Raw genomic sequence first — 21,933 nt, 5'->3', positions numbered from 1 at the left:
CCATCTCTTGGTTTAGAATTAGGCTTTTTGGCTAAGTAAAGGTAAAACAACTAAGGTACACATTGAGAAGAAAGTATTTTTATTCTCTCTGGCTTATAAAATGCTTATTTATTTGTAGGGGCAGTTTATTTGTATTAATAAATCTTTCTTCTGGTCCTCAGACCTTTCCTTTTTAATCCCTAAATCAGATGTGGTGGCTCCTCTTTTCTGCCAGGAGAATATCTTAGGAGAAGGGCATTTTTGTCATTGGTATTATAATGAAACAATTTTGTGTGGGATTTATCTCAAGTGTGGGACACCTCTTCATTTTTCTGTTACCCCCCTCTTTTTCTTCCCCCTCTATTTAAGAAGAAAAGTGAAAAGTGTGTGTGTGTCTGTCTGTCTGTCTGTCCATCCGTCCGTCCGTCCGTGTCCTTACCTTCAACTGTGTTTGTGACAGGGTGTCTTGTAAGCTAACACAAGACTCCAGGGATTTCTTTTTCTTGTCTCTGTATTCAATCTTGAAATAGGAATTCTGAGATTAAGGTTACATCAAGCTGAACTGGGTTCTGGGGATCCTAACTCAGCTCTTTTCACTTGTGTGGCAAGAACCCACGGAGCCATTTCCATTTTTGTTTTTTTCCATAGAAGTTCCCTACTATATACTTAGAACATAATAGTTGGATTAGATTATGTATTTACTACTTCTTTGGAGATTTGCTGAGGATATATAGTTTTGACTTACAGCTCTACTTTTGATGCAATATAATAAATACTTACAGTGACTATTCTTTTGTAGGAATAGAATTTAAATTGAATAGAAAATAATAGGCATATAGATTGCTTTTCAATTTTTTTTATTAGATTTTTTTTTTTTTGAACCAGAGGTCACCCATTGTTTATTCTGGTCTCATCTACAACAAACACATGGTAGAACATATTCAACATTCATGAATTAATTCATTGATCATCCTTTTTCTTTTTTTTTTCTCTATCTTTATTAAATTGGGTATTTCTTATTCACATTTCAATTGTTGTTCCCTTTCCCGGATCCCAGGCCAACATCCCCCTAACCCCTCCCCCTTCCCTTCTCTATGGGTGTTTCCATCCCCATCTTCCCCCCCCATTGCCACCCACCCCCAACAATTATGTTCACTGGGTGTCCAGCCTTTGCAGGACCAAGGGCTTCCCCTTCCACTGGTGCTCTTACTAGGCTATTCATTGCTACCTATGCAGTTGGAGCCCAGGGTCAGTCCATGTATAGTCTTTGGGTAGTGGCTTAGTCCCTGGAAGCTCTGGTTGCTTGGCATTGTTGCTCATATGGGGTCTCAAGCCCCTTCAAGCTCTTTCAGTCCTTTCTCTGATTCCTTCAACGGGGTTCCCGTTCTCAGTTCAGTGGTTTGCTGCTGGCATTCTCCTATGTATTTGCCGTATTCTAGCTGTGTCTCTCAGGAGAGATCCACATCCAGTTCCTGTCGGCCTGCACTTCTTTGCTTTATCCATCTTATCTAGTTTGGTGGCAGTATATGTATGGCCTACATGTGGGGCAGGCTTTGAATGAGTGTTCCTTCTGCCTCTGTTCTAAACTTTGCCTCCCTATTCCCTCCCAAGGGTATTCTTGTTCACACCTTTTGCCATAGAAGATAACATATTCAGGTCTTTGACATATTCAGGGCCTATATAAAGAAAAAGAACGAGTGCTGCATGCAACCATGCATTTCTTCAAGTTTTTTTCTCAAAGTATTTAATGTGGCATGCCTTGTTACCAAATTTGTTGGTATGGCGTCCAATGGAACCTTCTTTCTTTTTGTCATTGTACCACTTTGCACAGAGCATTTTTATACAGAAGATATATGTGAAAGGCACAGTCTCCTATAAGGTAAAATTTGAGCTGGGGGCTTCCATATATATCATTCTCTTGGATGTTTCTAGCAAACCTCCGAATGCTTTGTGTTTCTCCTGAGACGCAAGTGTTAGAAATTGTCTGTCTTTTTGTACTCATGAAAATTAGAAATTTAGAGCATTGTCTGTCTGTTCTGTGTTTTTACTTTTTTTTTCTTGATTGTTAAGGTCATGCATAACTATTCTCTTTAAAATAGTAAATATAAATGCATAAAGAAACATTTTTATGTTTATACTATCTTTAGACTGATTTTTTTAGCTCCTACTTTTTATTGGCTCTAATTTTATATAAGATTTATAGTAATTCAAGATGACTTCTCTGTTCTTCCCATACAGTACTGCACACTCTAAAGTTGTGCCTTCCTAAGTACTCAAAATCAAGTATGTGTAGTCAGGAATATGTGGTTCAGTTTCCAGATGAGTCAGTGCTGATCATGTGGTTGTTGTTAGAGGCAAAATCTAAGTGTATATTGACCAACCTGAATAATTTCTAATAATAAAACTGAGAACTTAGGAGAAAAACTTATAAAGATATAAAGTGTATTTAATAATAAAGTAGAAATTTATAACTCTTTTCAATCAGTATGGAGATTAAAACTCTCCTCTACTCCCTGTGTTTCTGTATGTCTGAGCATGGGTATATCTGAGCATGTGAGTATTTACTTGTGTGTGTGTGTGTGTGTGTGTGTGTGTGTGTGTGTGTGTGTGTGTGTGTAAAGGGAAGGAGACAAGGATACTAGATTGTAAAATTAGCTTAGACAGCTAAATATTGTTATATTTATTTTGCCAGTTCGATAAACTTACTTGTATTTGATAAGTTCTATCATAAAGATTTTATGTATTTGTAAGTACAGTCATAAATATATAATCAAGCATCCTCTTCCTAAGTAAAATATGGAAAAAATATTTATTCTATAATCATAGAAAAATCATCCCTTAGCTGAATAAAATATTTGAATACTTTTTCCTATTATCTCCAAGAACAGGAAAGTATTTGCTTTAATTTTGAAGTAATTGACTTGATGAAGGTCTGGCTAGATGAAAGGCTATCAGAATGAATTCTTTTCCTTGGAAGGTTAGGTCATTGGAATTTTGTCATGTATGTTATTCTGACAGGTGATTATTTCATGGTAGAGAATCAGAGCTGGAAGTTAAGCATAGCTCTCCCATTTCAGGTCTGATCTGTTTGTTTACTTAGGTACCCAGAGGCTTGCCTTACTTTGCTGTAGACTTTGGACTTCAGGGAGGATTTGCCCACATCATTGAAGATCAGTACAAATTTCCTCATTACTTTGGAAAGGTATACTCATAAATTTGATAAAACCTTGGAGTTTAACGTTGGAGTCAAAGAAAATTAAAAGTTTGATATAAGAAATTGATAAGTTCTTCTCTATATAAGTTAGGGGGGGTGAATGAGGAAGTAACAATAAAAATATACTAGGATACAGAATATTTATGGTAGAGTCAGAGACATCTTTGTGTAACCAAACATTTTTGGCAGTATGCTCAGTAACTGTAATATTTTCCTTTCTCCTGAAAAAACAATGACAATTGCTAACATTATTAAGGCTGTCTACTGTCCTAAGCAGTCATCTAGTACAATAACTCTATTTTCTAGGTTTTCACATAAATACAGGAAAAATCTGAACTACAGAGAGGTCGTATAACTTGCCTAGGGTTATGTGCTGAGTGAGAGAAGCAGATACCACAAGTTATGGTTAGTGCAGAAAATAGTTTCAGCTCTTTGTTTATAGTTAAACTACAATCTTACAAAAAATGACTAATTTCACACAGTCAGGTCCCGGATATATATATGAAAGTCCAAGTCATTTGATTGCCATTATTTTTTTTCAAGGAGGAAAAACAAAAAAGTTGCCCTCCTAAGACTATATTCCTTAAATTAGAGAACTTCTGACTACCTATCTGTAAATTCATGTCAGATACTAGAATGAAATTAACTTACCATTTGAAATTGGCAAAATGAATCTGGGCCTAGTTCAGGCCTTCTCTCATACTACCTCTTTCTGCCTGTGCCTCTAGAGTGAGGAGCCTTGATAAACTTTGCTGAGAGTTCATAACTCCCCATCCTGCTTTCCCCTCTACCCTACTGTTATCTGCATGAAATCATCTTCTACAATGAATAGAATGTGATGAGAGGAAGCACAACTCCAAGGGTTTCCATCCAGAACTTAACTGTGCATCTTAAATGAGTAGCCAGATTCCAAAGTCATAGGTGTCTTGACTTACCTTGTATTATTACTTATATGACATAGCTCAGCCTTGTCTCTCTTGAACTCACTGCATAGCTGAGGATGTTTTGAGCTCCGGATCACCTGCTCCCACATCCTGAGTGCGGAGTCTCAGGAGTCCACCACCAGGCCTGTTCTGATGTAGCCTTGCAGGTCAGACCCACAGCTTCATGCACGTCAGGCACACACCCTACCACTCCATGAAGTTGTGTCCCCAGCCTTCATTTAAGAGGTTTATAGAATGTTTTTTGTTCTTGTTTTTGTTTTTTTTTTCTGCAGAGGTAAACAAAATAAAACAAAAAGCAACTTTTTTTTTTCACTTCTGGAACAAATCCTGTTACTAACTAGAGATTTCTAACTGTTCTATAGCTTTGGATTTATAGTTTTAAATTTCTGCTTCAGAGAAAAGGATATTACTAGCCCATTGTTTTGTTTTTAAATTTTCATTGAGAGAATTGCCTCCTCTTCAAATATTACTCATGTATTGTGGTTTATATGATATATTTTTAAGATTGAATGATTGGTTTCCCTGTGTCTCAGGGCATGCTTTTTAAGAAATACTTGGATCTTTCTTTGACCTGCTGCCCAGTCAGTGACTTAGACAACAAGAGGAGATTTAAGAAATGGACTCTTTCAAAATAAGCAGTGAAAACCCATCTTGCACATGCAGTGGTTTAGAGATGTTTTCACATAAACACATGAACTACATGAAGATGGATTGATGCCAGGAACCTCTTACACTAAATCTGCATTTGTCCACCTACTACATTCTTAGTTGTAGGTGGTACCCTTTTCTGATTTATCTTTTGGGATAAATCTATCTAGTAGTTTATTGTTTATCATGTGGTTGGTTGGTTTTAAATGCCTTAATAAACTGCTTTGTTAGTTCCCTTTTCCCACTGTATAGATGACAATTACTCTGGTTCTTACTACATTCTATTATGAGCTTGCTGTTGACACATTAGTTATCTTTATGATCACAGAAATTAAATTTCACTTTCCTCCTGCTTTTGCTACTAATTTTATAGATATAGTAGTAAACAGCCAAGTTGACAAATTGCTTCCCAGGAGACTCACAGAGTTTGCAGCTAAGATTGGAAATAAGGTTTATTTTGTTGAAACTAATATGAAATATTTTTACATTGTCACAAAGAACTACTTAATATTATATTTAATAGCATGATAAATGAGTATGTCCACTTTTATTGCATTGTTTATTTATGTGTATGTATTCATATCTTTCTTATTCTTTAAAAGGAAGTCATTGGTGGTATGCTGGATCTAGAACCCAGGCTGTGGAGGAATGGGATCCGAGAAAGCTTTGAGGACCAGAGGAAGAAAGTGTTGCAGTTTGCTCAGTGGTGGAAACCATATGATGTCACTAAAAGTAAAAGCATTTAAGTGGGCGTTATGTGTCCTTTTCTATATTGAGCCCATTCAGTTTATGTCTATGAATAACTGTGCCTTGGGCTCTAGGGAAAGCAGCAGCAGCAGCAGCAGCAGCAGCAGCAGCAGCAGCAACAGCAGCAGCAACAGTAGCAGGAGGCTACTCTAGTCACTGACATCCATGTTAGATCAAGTTGTTTTCTTCCTCATGGTTCCTGGAGACTTGGTTGGGTGACTGTGGAGTAAGAGGAAATGCATCAAGATTATCAGCTCACATTTCTTTCTGTGTCTACTTCTCCACGTTCAAATTACTCAGTTTCTCTAGAAAGGGACTTGTTTCCAGAGGTCTACTAAGGCTGCAGGGGAAAGTTGTCTGCTTCCAGGTAGATTCTGACCTAGCTTCTTCTATGCTTTTTAAACAAGACTGGATGTATTCAGTACTAATTGAAATTTCTTTTCTTAGTTTTACGGAAGAGTTTCTTTTTTTCTAGTAGCATATAGTATTACTATGTGTATTGTCTTAGTTAAAGAAAAAGATTAAAGGATTAAATGATAGTGAAAATATTCATAAATATAAGCTTATTTGTTCTGGACTTGAAATAGTCTGAATTGTGGTAATCATAAAAGTAATTTTCTAAATAACACAATTTTCAGTTCTTTGTAGTTCATGTAACTCTAAAGTCTGTTGACAAATCACTGTATTAGGGTTGTAATGTTATCTCAGGTGCTAAATAATAGTAACATAAGTGTCCAAGGAACACTCTCTTGTTCCTATTTGATTAAAGGTACTTAAGTTTTATTGTTCTTAACATTTGATCTTGAGAAAGCCTTGGATTTATAAAATATAAATTGTAGTAAGTACGTTTTAGCATGCCTTTAAAACTCTGAATGCCTAGAATCAGTGTATCAGTGTAAAGTGTGCTTCAGAGTAACTCATTACATATTTAATGTCAGGTTGTCACTGTTTCCACATATATTATTTGTATGTAAAAAAGGCAACTTTTTTTCTTTTCAAATTTCACAAATGTGTTGAAGCTTAATAGTTTTTTTTAACCTTCAATACTTAAAAATTACATCTAAATGTGGATGTATATATATTAAGCAGATATGATGGCTATTACAGTCTTTTCAACTATTGGCTTTGCCATAAGTCTTACATTCATTTTTATAATCAGCGAATTAAAACATTTGATTATAGAGTGCTATGTTATGTTGATAGTTCAAAAAATATAAATACTCCTGCCTCAGAGTCTACTGAATCTGTAGCGTTTGTGTCCTACCTGAACTGCTTTTGCCCTGGCTCCAGTTACTTCTTGATGTGCAATCAATTTTCTCAAAACCTCTGTGATATTTAATAGTAGCTATTATTTTGTATTTTATGGCTGGGCCTTTTTTTTTAATTAAATTAATTTTTTTTTAACTTAGTCACTTTACATCCTGCTCCCTTCCACAATCCTTCCCTTATCCTCCTGTCCCTTTTTCCTCTGAGCAGATGATGTTCCCCCTGGATATACTCCCTCCAAACCTCAACACTTCAAGTCTCTTTGAGGCTAGGTACTTCTTTTCCCACTGAGGTCAGATAAAGCAGCCCAGCTAGAAAAGTATATGCCACATACAGGGACCAGCTTTAGGGATTGGCTGGGGCTTTTGTTGATTTGACTTTATGATATTTAGGTCCTTGGCTAATGTGGCTTAAATATCAAGAGATGATTGGAGTTGTTCGTTGAGGACTTCTGTTCTTTATGCCGCAAATGTTGACTCTGGAATATTCTGTGTAGATTTGTCACTTACATATCTAGTGTCTAGGCTGGGGAACAGGTGGGGATCTTCTGGTATCATTTTCTCTTTATATGATAGCTTCAGAATAGTTGGATTTCCTCTCTTCCTTAAAACTTCCCCAGAGCAAAAAAAACTTCCCCAAATCAAAGCTCTAAGAAGTGGGTTGAGCCAGCAGAACTGAGATGGTGATGCAACTTGACATTTCCATATTATGCTTGTCAAACTTGACTTATAACCTACCTAAATTTAAGAAGAGTTGTAGGGCCAAACATGGTAGTGGAAGCCTTTAATCCCAGCAATTAGAAGGCAATGTTCCTTGAATTCAAGGTCAGTCTACTCTACATAGTCAGTTCCAGGATAGCCAGGACTGCATAGAGACCCAGTCTTAAAAAAACAAAACAAAACAAAAACAAAAACCCAAAACAACAACAACAAAAGCTAAAGTCATAGTCTTGCCTTCGATAGGAGAAATGTGAAAAAATGTGTGGTCATTTTTGAATTGTTGCAGTTTATTCTCTGCTTACACATTTACACTTCTCTTATATATATATAAAGTACATTGAAATTCTCCAAAGAAAGCCCCATTGTAGTGAGGCTTTAGGCTTAGGCTTATATAGAGGTCAGGGTCTCTTCTAAAGCAAAATGAAGGTAAAGAGTCTTTGAGGTATTTTTTTGTTCAATTTGAAGGCCTGTATACTTAAGACACAAATTATCTGTTCTCTTCCCAGTAGATAGACCATTGAACCTACAGCAGTGAGAGAAGCATATTTTAATTCAGTAGGCACAGTCGTTGAAGAGGAATGAAGATGGTCAGGAGAAATGTATCAGTTTAGTGAGTCTAAAATTAAGTTGGTCCTATGTTACTGTTTTCTGTAGTAGAGCCTCAGTCTGTTCTTGAGAAGAGTCTAGCTCTTTCTTGTCCTTTTGGTACTTTTAATTTAGGCTTCCTTTTGCACAAGAATTATGCCTGCAGACAAGATAGAGGGACCACATTGCGCTCTTGCCTCAAAACCACCACCAGGTGACATATTTTTTGATTTTCAGGAGAGTCAGATCATAAAACAAAGTTTAGTGATACCCAAAAAACAGCAAACAGGTGTGATGATGACTCTTAAGTCCTGTCCTACCACTTTGAATATTCCCAGGTGGGGAATACAGGAAAAACCTATTGCATTATTTGAAGAAAACTAGTTTTGTGAATAGAAAGATCTAAACCACAAGGCAGTTTCTAAAGGAAAGAACAGAGATCTACAGGGAGCCATCTTTTAGCATATGTAAGTGGAGACTTTCTTTGGCTAAAGATTATCCTAATTCAGAGAGTTAACATTTTTTATTTGTTAGAATGTAAAATTTCATAATCGACTGGGAATGGGGAGACAGGGCATAGGGTAGAATAGCCTCTGTAGCTTATTCCTTCAGGTGTAATCTTGTTTTGATCAAGTGTGACCTAGTTTTGAGAAACAGATCCAAAATAGGCAAAGATATCAAACTGTTTCTAAGAACTTAACTGCAGTCTAAAGCAAAGCTCAAAAATCTAAGAATAAAAAATATTTTCATTAGAACATGTTGAAATTTCTAAAGTCCAATCAAAAACAGCCATGCAGAGCACCAAACTGGCTACTGCTTGGGCAGGTAACTATTTTGTTTGTTTGTTTTTTTTTCTTAAAAGTACAATACTGTTTACAAAACAATGAGGAATTTGTAGTATCCGAAAGTAAAATCACAAATAGTAGTGAAGATACTTAAAGGAATAGAAGTGTGAACTGTTAGATTGATGTTCTATTCTTTGAAGTGTTAGTAATTTAAATATAGTCATTTGTAAGTTAAAATACATAAATATAATTTGTAGAGAAGACCTTAAGATTGAGAGAAAAATATAGTTGAAAAAGCCAATAAAGAAGATGGCATAACTCAACTGCAAAACCTTCAACCTACATTTTGTCCTGCCAGCATGATGTGCTGAGGTAAAAGTTGCGCAGAAATTATGGGAGTAGCCAACCAATGACTGGTCCATCTTGAGATCCATGCCATGTGAGGGAGCCTACTGCCATTACTGCCTGGAGGAACCTAAAACCACAGACTGGATGGCCCAAAGACCTACAATAAAACAAACCTGGCAATAATAATAACGATGATGATGATGACGACGACGACAACGATGAAATGATTACTAATGATAACTTTGGGTGGATGGAAAGAACATAAGGAGGAAAAATAGTTTTAAGTATTTTGTATTTTGAGATCCCTAAAATATTGAGGCAGATAATTCCAATAGCTATTTGGAAATCAGAGGAAGTACCTGGCCTTGAGAACAAACTTGTTGAACTGACAGCCTGCATGAGATCAACCAAAGAGGTAATGCTAGTATAGGAAACAGGAGACTGAGCATGCTCCCTTGAAGATTGCTATGAGAGAAGAGACAGTATTGCCATGAATGGCATTTATGGGAAGCACAGTAAACATTTTATTTATTTATTTTTTTTGGTGTTCATTTTTATGTACATTGGTGTTTTGCCTGAATGTTTCAGGTTTCTGATCTCCTGTAACAGGTGTAACAAGACAGTTGTGAGCTGTGATGTGGGTACTTGCCTTGAACCCTGGTCTTCTGGAAGAGCAGCTAGTGCTCTTACCCTCTGAGTCATATCTCCAGCCCTTACTTTTTTTTAAAATAAAACTTTAGTTTTTAAAGACTTATTTTACATACATTTCAGTGCAAGTTAAGTACAAAGGCAAGAAGAGGGCATCAGATAATCTGGACTGAAGTTAGAAAAGGGGGGTTGAGAGGCATCCAATTTGTGTCTGGGAACTGTATCCTGATCCTCTGCAAGAACAGAAAGCTTTCCTATCTGCTAAGCCATTTGTCCTACCCCCGTTGTAAACATTTTAGAATGATAGTGTTCAAACTTTTTAAGAGTAAGTGAAAGGTAAAAAGAACACTCATTTGCTTTGGCAGAAGTGATCTTAGAATGGGTGGTGTATCCGGGAAGGTGAGTTTAGGAGCACAAACAGAAAGACAAACAGGACTAATGTGTAAGTAATTGTGAAGATTAGCAGGCTGTATATTTGGTTTTAATAGAAGACAAATGAGATCTAAGAAGTAACTTTCCCTTTGCCCAAAAAATAACACCTGGTTAGGTAACAGCAAAACTAAACCTATTTATTCAAAGGATAGGCATAGGGAATATAGCTGTAGTCAGACCCTATGTATCACTGTGTGGTTTACGCAGTGTCAATGAGAGAATTGGCACTCTAGCTTCTGATCTCCCCCTGTGCCCAGAGTTGGGGCTGTTCCAAAGCCCTCAGACACAAAACCAGTCTGCAAAGAGCTGGTCTGCCAGGAGCACTCTCCTTCCTAAGCCCACAGCCCAGAGATAGGACCCCACTTTCTAATGACTGTACAAAGAGAGACCTACCAGGAGTGCACAGGGCTCAGGAGCCGCAGGGCAGCCTGGGACAGGACCCTTCCAGTCTACATGTGTGCCCAGAGTTGGGGCTGTCCCACAGTCCCCAGACACAAAACTTGCATGCAGAGAGCTGGTCTAGCAGGAGCACTCTTTCCCTCAAGCCCACAGGAGGGACCCCACTTTCTCCCATTGACTGGTCAAGGAGAGACACACCAGGAATGCACTGGGCTTGGGAACCCAGGGCAGCTTAGGACAGGACCTTCCCAGTCTCCATCTGTGCCCAGAGTTTAGGCTGTTCCACAGTCCTTGGTGAAAAAACCTTCGCTGAGAGAGCTGGTCTCCCAGGAGTCCTCTCATTCGTAAAATCACAGGCTCACAGGTCCACAGGAAGGACAAACACCAGTCAGACAGCAAGACCAAATAACATCAGAGATAACCAGATGTTGAGAGGCAAGCACAAGAACCTAATCAACAGAAACCAAGATTACTTGCCTTCCTCAGAACCCAGTTCTCCCAGCACTGCAAACACTGGATATCCCCACACACTTGAGAAGCAATATTTTGGATTTAAAATCATACATCATGATGATGATAGAAGATGTTGAGAAGGACATAAATAACTCCCTTAAAGAAATACAGGAGAACACAGGTAAACAAGTAGAAGCCCTTAAAGAGGAAACAAAAATTTCCTTAAAGAACTACAGGAAAACACAACCAAACAGGTGAAGGAATTGAACAAAACGATTTAGGATTTAAAAATGAAAACAATAAAGACAAAGGGGGACAACCCTGGAGATAGAAAACCTAGGAAAGAGATCAGGAGTCATAGACACAAGCATTGGCAACAATACAAGAGATAGAAGAGAGAATCTCAGGAGCGGAAAATATAGAAAACATTAACACAATAATCAAAGAAAATACAAAAAGTAAAAACTCCTAACCCAAAACAGCCAGGTAATCCAGGACACAATGAGAAGACCAAACCTAAGAAGAATAGGTATAGAAGAGAGCAAAGATTCCCAACTTAAAGGGCCAGTAAACATAGAAAAAATACTTCCATAATTTAAAGAAAGAGATGCCCGTGAACAAACAAGAAGCCTACAGAACTCCAAATAGATTGTACCAGAAAAGAACTTCTTCCTATCATATAGTAGCCACAACACCAAACGCACAAAACAAAGAATATTAAAAGCAGAAAGGGAAAAAGGCCAAGTAACATATAAAGACAGACCTATTAGAATTACACAAGACTTCTCAACAGAGACTATGAACACTAGAAGATCCTGGATAGATGTCATACAGACCCTAAGAGAGGACAAATGCCAACCCCAGCAAAACTCAGTTAACATAGATGGAGAAACCAAGATATTCCATGACAAAACCAAATTTACACAATATCTTTGCACAAGCCCTACGAAGGATAATAGATGGAAACCTCCATCACAAGGAGGGGATCTATCCCCTAGATAAAACAAGAAAGCAATCTTTTTGCCACAAATCCAAAAGAAGATAGCCACACAAACATAATTACACCTCTAACAACAAAAATGACAGGAAACAATCATTATTCCTTAATATCTCTTAATATCAGTGGACTCAATTCCTCAGTAAAAAGTCTATGACTAACTGACTGTATACAGAAACAAGACCCAGAATTTTGCTACATACAGGGAACACACCTCAGTGACAAAGACAGATACTACCTAAGAGTAAACTGCTGGAACACAGTTTAGCAAGCAAATGGTCCCAAGAATATAAGCTGGAGTAGCCATTCTAATATTGAATAAAATTGACTTTCAACCAAAAGTTATCAAAAAAGATAAGGAAGAACACTTCGTACTCATCAAAGGAAAATTTTACCAACATGAAATCTCAATCCTGAATATCTATGCTCCAAATGCAAGAGCACCCACATTCATAAAAGAAACTTCACTAAAGCTCAAAGAATACATTGCACCACACACAATTCTCACAAATCTCTGAGTGCCTTCAAAAAGAAATTGCAAAGGGCATACATCAACAGCTTGACAGTGCTTCTGAAAGCTACAACAAAAAGCAAATTCACCCAAGAGCAGTAGAAGGCAAGAAATAATAAAACTCATAGCTAAAATCAACCAAGTAGAAACAAAAAGAACTAAACAAGAAATCAACAAAACCAGGAGATGGCTCTTTGAGCTATCATCAAGATAGATAAGCCCTTAGCCAGCCTGACCAGAGGGCACAGAGACAGTATCTAAGTTATCAAAATCACAAATGAATAGGCAGACAACAGCAGAAATTGAAGAAATTCAAAAAAATTTCATATCCTACTACACAAGCCTGTACTCAACAAAGGTGGAAAATCTGGAAGAAATGGACAATGTTCTAGACAGATACCATGTACTAACATTAAATCAGGATCAGACCAACTATTTAAAAAGTCCCACAACCCCTAAAGAAATAGGAGAAGTCACTTAAAGTCTCCCAATCAAAAAACAGCAAAAACAAAAACAACAAAAAAACAAAACAAAAAGCAAAAACAAAAAAACCCAAGAACCAGATGGGTTAAGTGCAGAATTCTATTGGACTTTATTTTTATTACTTTTTTTAAATTAACTTAAGTATTTCTTATTTACATTTCGAGTGTTATTCCCTTTCCCGGTTTCGGGGCCAACATCCCCCTAACCCCTCCCTCTCCCCTTCTTTATGGGTGTTCCCCTCCCCATCCTTCCCCCATTGCCGCCCTCCCCCCAACAATCACGTTCACTGGGGGTTCAGTCTTAGCAGGACCAAGGCTTCCCCTTCCACTGGTGATCTTACTAGGATATTCATTGCTACCTATGAGGTCAGAGTCCAGGGTCAGTCCCATGTATAGTCTTTAGGTAGTGGCTTAGTCCCTGGAAGCTCTGGTTGCTTGGAATTATTGTTCATATGGTGTCTCGAGCCCCTTCAAGCTCTTCCAGTCTTTTCTCTGATTCCTTCAACGAGGGTCCTATTCTCAGTTCAGTGGTTTGCTGCTGGCATTCGCCTCTGTATTTGCTGTATTCTGGCTGTGTCTCACAGGAGAGATCTACATCTGGCTCCTGTCTGCCTGCACTTCTTTGCTTCATCCATCTTGTCTAATTGGGTGGCTGTATATGTATGGGCCACATGTGGGGCAGGCTCTGAATGGGTGTTCCTTCTGTCTCTGTTTTAATCTTTGCCTTTCTATTCCCTGCCAAGGGTATTCTTGTTCCCCTTTTAAAGAAGGAGTGAAGCATTCACATTTTGATCATTCATCTTGAGTTTCATTTGTTCTATGCATCTAGGGTAATTCAAGCATTTGGGCTAATAGCCACTTATCAATGAGTACATACCATGTGCATTCCAGGAAACCAGGTAGCCTAAGCCTAACCAGATGTGTTTCAAATGCAGATGCTTCATCAACTCTGAGAAACTTTTACTCTGACAGGACAAGAGATAAAAATAATGAGGACCTGAGGACCCAACCCTTCTCCTGTTTTAGTAGCTCTGTTCCAGGAACTAGGGGGCCATAAAACCTTTTGACATCCCCTCATCCCCTGGGGCTCACAGCCTCCTCCTTTAAATACTCTTTCTCCCAGCCTCTGGGGGGGGGGGGAGTCTCGACCCCAGTGCACTGGTTCCTATCGATAAACCTCATGTGATTACAGCAAGGATGGTCTTGTGTGAGTTCTTGCGGGGGGTGGGGGGTGTCGCATCATCCCGAGACTTGAGTGAGGGTCTCCCTGCTCTGGGGATCTTTCAATTACATCTCCAGATTTCTAAATAAGGAACAAAATTCAATGTCCAGCAAAATAATCTAGATGCAGAAAATTGTCAAAATTGACAGTAGCTATATCCACAAGCTTTACTAGAAAAATAGCAATTAAAAAATCTCACTACTAGAAGTGACCTAATTTTGCCTTTCATTTTTTTTAAAGATTTATTCATTTATTAAATATAAGTACACTGTAGCTGTCTTCAGATACACCAGAAGAGGGCATCAGATCCCATTACAGATGGTTGTGAGCCACCATGTGGTTGCTGGGATTTGAACTCAGGACCTCTGGAAGAGCAGTCGGGTGCTCTTAACCTCTGAGCCATCTCTTCAGCCCTTGCCTTTCATTTTTAATACCTTTGCTCTACCCCCCCCCCCCCTTTTCTTACTTTCTTCTTTTTTCTTAATATAAGGGAAAGCGAAGGAAAAGGTAGGTCTGCTGGAAAGTGTAATGCAGTGTGTTTGACAGGACTGCACTTTTTTTACCCTCAAGATTTCCTGTGTAAAATTTGATAGAAATGTTTCCTTCCATTCATGTGAAAGAAACAAAATTAACTGTTTATAACAGTGAAAGGAAAAAATTGGAAAAGTATAAGAATGATATCAAATGTTGATTAATTCCATGCCTGTTAAAATGCAGCTTTGTTGCCCCAATAAGAGCAGAAAGAGAGAAGTGTATCTTTAGAGAATTCACATAGGTAAGATGGGGGTGAGGAAGAAGAACCCCATATGAGATTATGGGCCTCCAAATGTCATATCTTGCAATCAGCTGCTAAATTATAGCACTGGGGAGAAGTGGGCCTCATTAAATGGACATTTGAGAATGAGAAACTCTTTAACCCAGGAAAGATGTCTTGGAAAGATGAGAAAATAAAACGTTCATCAGTATGAGATGTCTCTCTCCCTCCCTCCCTTCACTTTCTTTATATTCTGACTTGAGAGAGGGAGTAAAAGACAGTGAGAATCAGGCACCACAGCCTGATAGAACCACAAGGTGAGTGTGCAACAGGGTTGGAGGGACAAGGAAAGGGAAGAGCTGTGTATTGCATGTAAAACAGTTTAAAAGGAAGCAGGACTCAATAGGTGAGATATTTAAAAAACTACATAGTGTTCATTTCCATGAGAAGATACTGTGGGGCTTGGGGAGAAGAGAAACCAATTTCTTTGTTTATTAATTCTGAAACCAATTGCTAAGAGGTGGTAAATTCTGAAGTCAGGGAACTGAAAGAGCATACCCCTAAACGGGGAGCCGAGTCTCTCGCTCCAATCGCGGGGTGGGGTGCCCCCAGGAATCATGAGTAGCCGGTCTTGATGTAACAGCAAGAGGTAGCTTTTATTAACGAGATCCCTATTAGCGGGATCCCGGGTCAATACATATCTCACACAGGAGACAGAGGAATCGACCCCGAGCTTCCAAACTTGGGGGTTTATATAGGGGAGGTTAGGGGCATTCTCACGGTTACACATGATTGGTCATTTCAAATGGTGCACAGTTACTTTCGGCGCAAAATTACATCAGCAAGGAGTACGTGCTATCTAGCAGCTCAGCAGCGCGGGTAGGGTGGCTCATCTCACTCAGGGGGATGACTCACTTCTGGGGAGTGAAGGAAGGGGAGGGGGTGGCTACAGATGGTCCATGTCCTTGGGGCTGGTAGCTGGTCCGGCAAGTCCTATCTCTGGCTCTCCCTCAGGCACGTCCGGCCCTGCACATCCGGACTCTGACAATGAGTAACCTTTTTAAAACTCTAGTTCTACAGAACAATCTTTAAAAGGTGCTCATTAGCAGCTGATATGCAAATATTAGTGCTGTCCTAATGTAGGTTTATTTAGAACTAATTTTACTTAATGAATGCTGGTAAGTGGTAATGAAGTAATGGCAAAGACAGCTGTGACATTTCAGTCCTCTTAGGCAAGATTCAATACCTCCAAATTTGTGTTGCAAACAGTGGTTGCCTGTCCTACAATACAACGTTAGCAATTTCAAGATTGGTAAATTTAACTACAGCTATGGAGTTGAGAAAAAACTTCTCTTATTTCAAACAAACAAACAAACAAACAAACAAACAAACCAAAAAACAATTCTTACAATTTCTGATGTCTTGTGATGGTTGTTAGTTTGATAGAATCTAGAATCACTTGGTAGATGGGACTCTAATTATATTTGTCAGAGATTATCTTGATTGTTTTTTATATTAATTAATCATGGGTCAGACTCTTTTTTGAACAGGAGATCATGCAACCTATATCTAGCCTGCTAGTGTGAGTAGCTCTCTAAAACTTCTGTAGTTATGCCTTTACTATGATGAATTATAACCTGGAACCATGAGTTGAAATAAACTGTTCCTCTAGTAATCTGTTTTAGCTGGGGTCTTTTCTCTGACAAGGAAAGATATTAAGAGAAGTCTTAGAGTTTCTGCTCAGGTTTGGTAGGATTTGCTGGTTTCAATTTTAAAGGCCATTCTAACAATTTTACAAACATTAATATTCCTCTTTGGAAATACTAACACCTGTATATGAGTGGTTAGCCACCCCCCCCCAAAAAAAAAGAAAGAAAAGAAAGAAAGAGCAGGAAAAGGTCTATCTTAAGGTTCTTTTGCACTAAAATATATTGGCAAGGAGTAACAGTTTGAAGTGAACTGATCTAAATCTATAATTACCTCTCTGATCTTCTGTGGAAGAGAATGTGACCCTTACTTTGAGCAGTATGAATCTTTATATTCTAGCACATGTTATTGGAGGATAAGTCTCAGAAAAGATATACTAGAATTAGGTGGTGCTTGAAAAAATAATTTGAAAGTTAAAATTGTATGACTACATCTGTGTTCCAAGTGGTGTAACTATTCATGCTGGTATGGAAAGCAAACAACAGTGCATTTAATTTGACATTTTTACCTTAATTCTCCTTTTAAAGGAGCCAGTCATATGCCACTCTAGAGATTATCAATGAACATTCCAATGTATCTGTCATAGATGACTTGATGACATATTTCTTTATTTGACTCATAGAAGTTTTGTCATGTTTGAAGAATTTCTGCCAACTTGTGATGTGATATGAAGACAGAAGTTACATGAAAGTCTGAAACAAGCACAAATGATTTATGATGCTGACTGTGACGCTTTCTTCAGAGTTCTTATGGTTGCAGTCAACAGAAAGCCATATTTTGGCACATGGGAGATTATAATAAATTATCCTATCTTAAATAAGTGTTATTATGCACATATGGAAGAAATGTGACTGGCTGTATAAGTTTAAGGAGACCTAAATTTAACTTTGAGGTAAGAGTGGGACATTATGAAATGATTCTTTGACAAATTACTTTGAAGTTGAGACTCAAGGAGTTGAAGAAAATTTAGAACTTCTCATGCTATTGGCTTATTGATTTCCCCAGTTAATATTAAAAAATTGCCACAAACTTGTTGACTCAAAACTGCAGTAGAAATGTATTATTGTTCTAGATGCTACTGGAACAAAGGTGCTGGCAAAGCTACATACCCAAGGAAGAAACTGTCCTCATCTTTTTCCAGCTTTTGAAGGCTCTATACATTTTTTTGGCTTGTCATAAAATTTCCATCTACTTCTGACTTCACAATGTCTTTCTCTCTTGTTTCTTAAGGGCTTTGTTGTCACTGACTAAAATTATAGCCCACCCAAGAATCAAGGATGATCTTATTTCAAGATTCTGAAATATTTCTGAACAGACTTTATTTTCCAAAATAAATTAAAATTCAGAGGTTCTAGTAGATAAGGCATTGACATGTCCTTCATTGCTTCATTCAACCTATTATAGGATCTGAATGCAAAGTGCAAGAGACTTCTCTCTAACTGCTCAGAACAGTTCAGCTTTTTACCACTTAGTTAAATACAAGACAGTATTAACCTAACTGACATCACTTTGGAAATATCTGTATGTCTGGAGCATAAATTTATTTATTTCAAAGGCTGTATTTATACTATTTAAAAATTTATTTATTTATTTACATCCCAAATGCTGCTCCCCCTCCTGGTCCCTCACTCATAGACTCCCTCCCCTCATCCCCTTACATTTTCCTCTGAGAAGGTGGGGCCCCTTTTGGGGCAGCATCTGGAGAAGGCTTTGCTGGCAGATTTCCTGCATGATGGGCCATCTCCCACCATCATGGGCCCTCACCACTGAACACCAATACCTGTGACTTGAGGATTTGGTGAATCATTTATACCCTGCCTTCAGGGAAGATTATGTTGATCTGTGTCCCTGTCTTCTCCCCTCTAAGGATGCTCAAGTCGACATGTTTCGAGATTCCAATTTCTAACTGTACTTCACCCTCATGTTCATTCAGCTCATGCTGTCCTGCTTCTCAGACAGCTCACCCCGTTCTCTGAAATTGTTCACAACCCAGTAAGTGTGAACCAGGCATGTATGCCCAGGTGGCAGAGAAATAGGCTAACTCTTATTGGGCTCAGGATCTGAACCCAACACCATCTAGGTACTTGTTCTGAGTCCCACTTCACCAATTCAGACTCACATTCCATTCTTGTGGAAGCCCATAGCAAAATCATTCTTCTCACTTGTCAGGTAGAAACCTGTGCTTGGATATACCAGTGTCCCTGTGTCCCTGGCTGTGCCTTACAAGCCAGCTGGCAACTTTTACTTAGCATGGTGATTTTAGAAAATGTGAGTAGAACCCACAGGTGAAATCCAACTGCCCAGGCTTTCTTGAAAATTGGAAAGTCTTGGTAGATTATGGCCATGGTTTTCAGTGCTGTAGGTGGTAGGAGGTAGGGCTGGGGCTGGGGTTGTGGGTCCACATTATTTTAGATTGTGAATCTCTGCTATGGTCCCCACAAGGCCCTCTGCCACCTCTGCTAGTTTCAAGGACATTCTATGAACTGCTGCTTCCTGCTGGTCTATCTTTCTTCCTCCCTCTTTTTCCCTTATTTACCACCCTCTTCCTTCCAGTACATATCAAATTTCAGCTCTATGATCTGTGTCCTTCCAGGCAGACTGGCCTCCTGTGGGGTCCCCATCAGCCCAGAGGAGTACCTTTACTTGTCAGCACTTAGGGCTCTAGACTAGGTCCTCGCAGACAGCAGTCCCAGGCAAATTTCTGCATCCAGTTTTGTCCACAAATTTTTATTGGAACATATTCTTACATATTTGTGAAAATGTCCCACATGGCTGCTGGGAACTTAAAGGAGAAATAAGAAGTTGCCACTGAGACTGTATTTCCTTTATCTCTGTAGCCTAACCTTGTTGTTTGGCTCTCTGTAGATGTGTGCTGGCTCACTGTTTGGAAAATTCCTTTAGTTTTGCTGATTTGGTACTTGGTATTTATACCTCCTTCACTTTTTGCAGGGCTTCTTTCTTTATGTAAACACATAGTTCAGTCACTGAGGGGCCAGGACAGGGCATAACTGTCCACCAGCTCCCTGCTGTGCTAGACAATTTACATGCATGCCTCTCTCTTTTTTTTCCATCTTTATTAACTTGGGTATTTCTTATTTACATTTCAATTGTTATTCCCATTCCCTGGTTCTGGGCCAACATCCTCCTAACCCCTCCCCCTCCCCTTCTATACGAGTGTTCCCCTCCCCATCCTCCCCCCATTACTGCCCTCCTCCCAACAATTACATTCACTGAGGGTTCAATCTTGGCAAGACCAAAGGCTTCCCCTACCACTGGTGATCTTACTAGGCTATTCATTGCTACCTATGTGGTTGGAGCCCAGGGTCAGTCCATGTATAATCTTTGGGTAGTGGCTTAGTCCCTGAAACTCTGGTTGGTTGGCATTGTTGTTCATATGGGGTCTCAAGCCTCTTCAAGGTCTTTCAGTCCTTTCTCTGAATCCTTCAACGGGAGTCCCGTTCTCAGTTCAGTGGTTTGCTGCTGGCATTCGCTTATGTATTCTGGCTTTGTCTCTCTGGAGAGATCTACATGCGGTTCCTGTCAGCCTGCACTTCTTTGCGTTATCCATCTTATCTAGTTTGGTGGCTGTATTTGTATGGGCCACATGTGTGGCAGGCTCTGAATGGATGTTCCTTCTACCTCTGTTCTAAACTTTGCCTCCCTATTCCCTCCCAATGGTATTTTTGTTCCCCTTTTAAAGAAGGAGTGAAGAAATCTAATTTTGGTCATCCTTCTTGAGTTTCATGTGTTCTGTGCATCTATTGTAATTCGAGCATTTGGGCTAATATCCACTTATCAAAGAGTGCATACCATGTGTGTTTTTCTGTGATTGGGTTACCTCACACAGGATATTTTCCAGTTCGATCCATTTGCCTATGAATTTCATAAAGTCATTGTTTTTGATAGCTGAGTAGTATTCCATTGTGTAGATGTACCACATTTTCTGTATCCATTCCTCTGTTGAAGGGCATCTAGGTTCTTTCCAGCTTCTGGCTATTATAAGTAAGGCTGCTATGAACATAGTAGAGCATGTGTCTTTGTTATATGTTGGGGGCATCTTTGGGTATATGCCCAAGAGAGGTATAGCTGGGTCCTCAGGTAGTTCAATGTCCAATTTTCTGAGGAACCTCCAGACTGATTTCCAGAATGGTTGTACCAGTCTGCAATCCCACCAACAATGGAGGAGTGTTTCTCTTTCTCCACATCCTTGCCAGCATCTGCTATCACCTGAGTTTTGATCTTAGCTCTTCTGATTGCTGTGAAGTGGAATCTCAGGGTTGTTTTGATTTGCATTTCCCTTATGACTAAAAATGTTGAACATTTCTTTAGGTGTTTCTCAGCCATTCGGCCTTCCTCAGCTGTGAATTTTTTCTTTAGCTCTGAACCCAATTTTTTTTTGAGACACGTACATATTTATTACTTAGTAGTGTCGTACTAACATTTGAGCCAGGAGTCTGTGGGCTAAGAGGCTGCATTAGTGATGCTACAGAGAATGATGGCTCAGATACCCCTGGTCACATCATTATCAGTCACCTCATGACATCAGCCTCCACCTTATCATAAACTAATAGTGTGTGCTAGGCTCATAGCTAAACTCGGGGATTCAGCTCCCAAACCCTCCCTCCTTTAGAGGACAATGGATCCCGAAATACCCTGAAACCTTTGTATTCAAAGGTAGGGTTCAACATAGTAATATAAGTGGCTTCCAAAAGTCTAGGAGGCATTGTCCAGGTGATTGGCACAAAGGCTCTGAGGGCACAAGCCCTCAATAGTGCCCATGGGTTCTGTGACAAAGAAGCCCCTCTGAATCTGTCCACCATAACATGTGGATGGGTTCTCTAAAGTAGTGTCATAAAATGCTCAGAACGAAGAGCTCAGAGCATAGATTCACCATGGCCACTTTGCGCTGAACCCAATTTTGTAATAGGGTTATTTGTCTCCCTGCGGTCTAACTTCTTGAGTTCTTTGTATATTTTGGATATAAGCCCTCTATCAGTAGTAGGATTGGTAAAGATCTTTTACCAATCTGTTGGTTGTCATTTTGTCCTAACAACAGTGTCCTTTGCCTTACAGAAGCTTTGCAGTTTTATGAG

At 39.0% G+C, this 21,933-nt stretch overlaps 1 protein-coding gene across 1 annotated transcript in view; it reads left to right on the top strand.

Moving 5' to 3' along the window:
* Cwf19l2 (CWF19 like cell cycle control factor 2) overlaps positions 1 to 9,210 on the top strand; it is a 66,529-nt gene extending 57,319 nt beyond the window's left edge. Inside the window, exons 17-18 of the mRNA NM_001135003.1 lie at positions 3,080 to 3,181; positions 5,388 to 9,210. Of these exons, the coding sequence (NP_001128475.1) occupies positions 3,080 to 3,181; positions 5,388 to 5,531 (246 nt within the window). The 3' untranslated portion in view covers positions 5,532 to 9,210. The remainder of the gene's footprint in view (positions 1 to 3,079; positions 3,182 to 5,387) is intronic.
* The last annotated feature ends 12,723 nt before the right edge of the window (positions 9,211 to 21,933 follow it).

This window comes from Rattus norvegicus, chromosome 6 (assembly GCF_036323735.1).
Source record: "Rattus norvegicus strain BN/NHsdMcwi chromosome 6, GRCr8, whole genome shotgun sequence".
Classification (NCBI taxonomy): domain Eukaryota; kingdom Metazoa; phylum Chordata; class Mammalia; order Rodentia; family Muridae; genus Rattus; species Rattus norvegicus.
The sequence above is the reverse complement of the archived record's forward strand: the minus strand, read 5'-3'. Positions and strand labels throughout refer to the sequence as shown.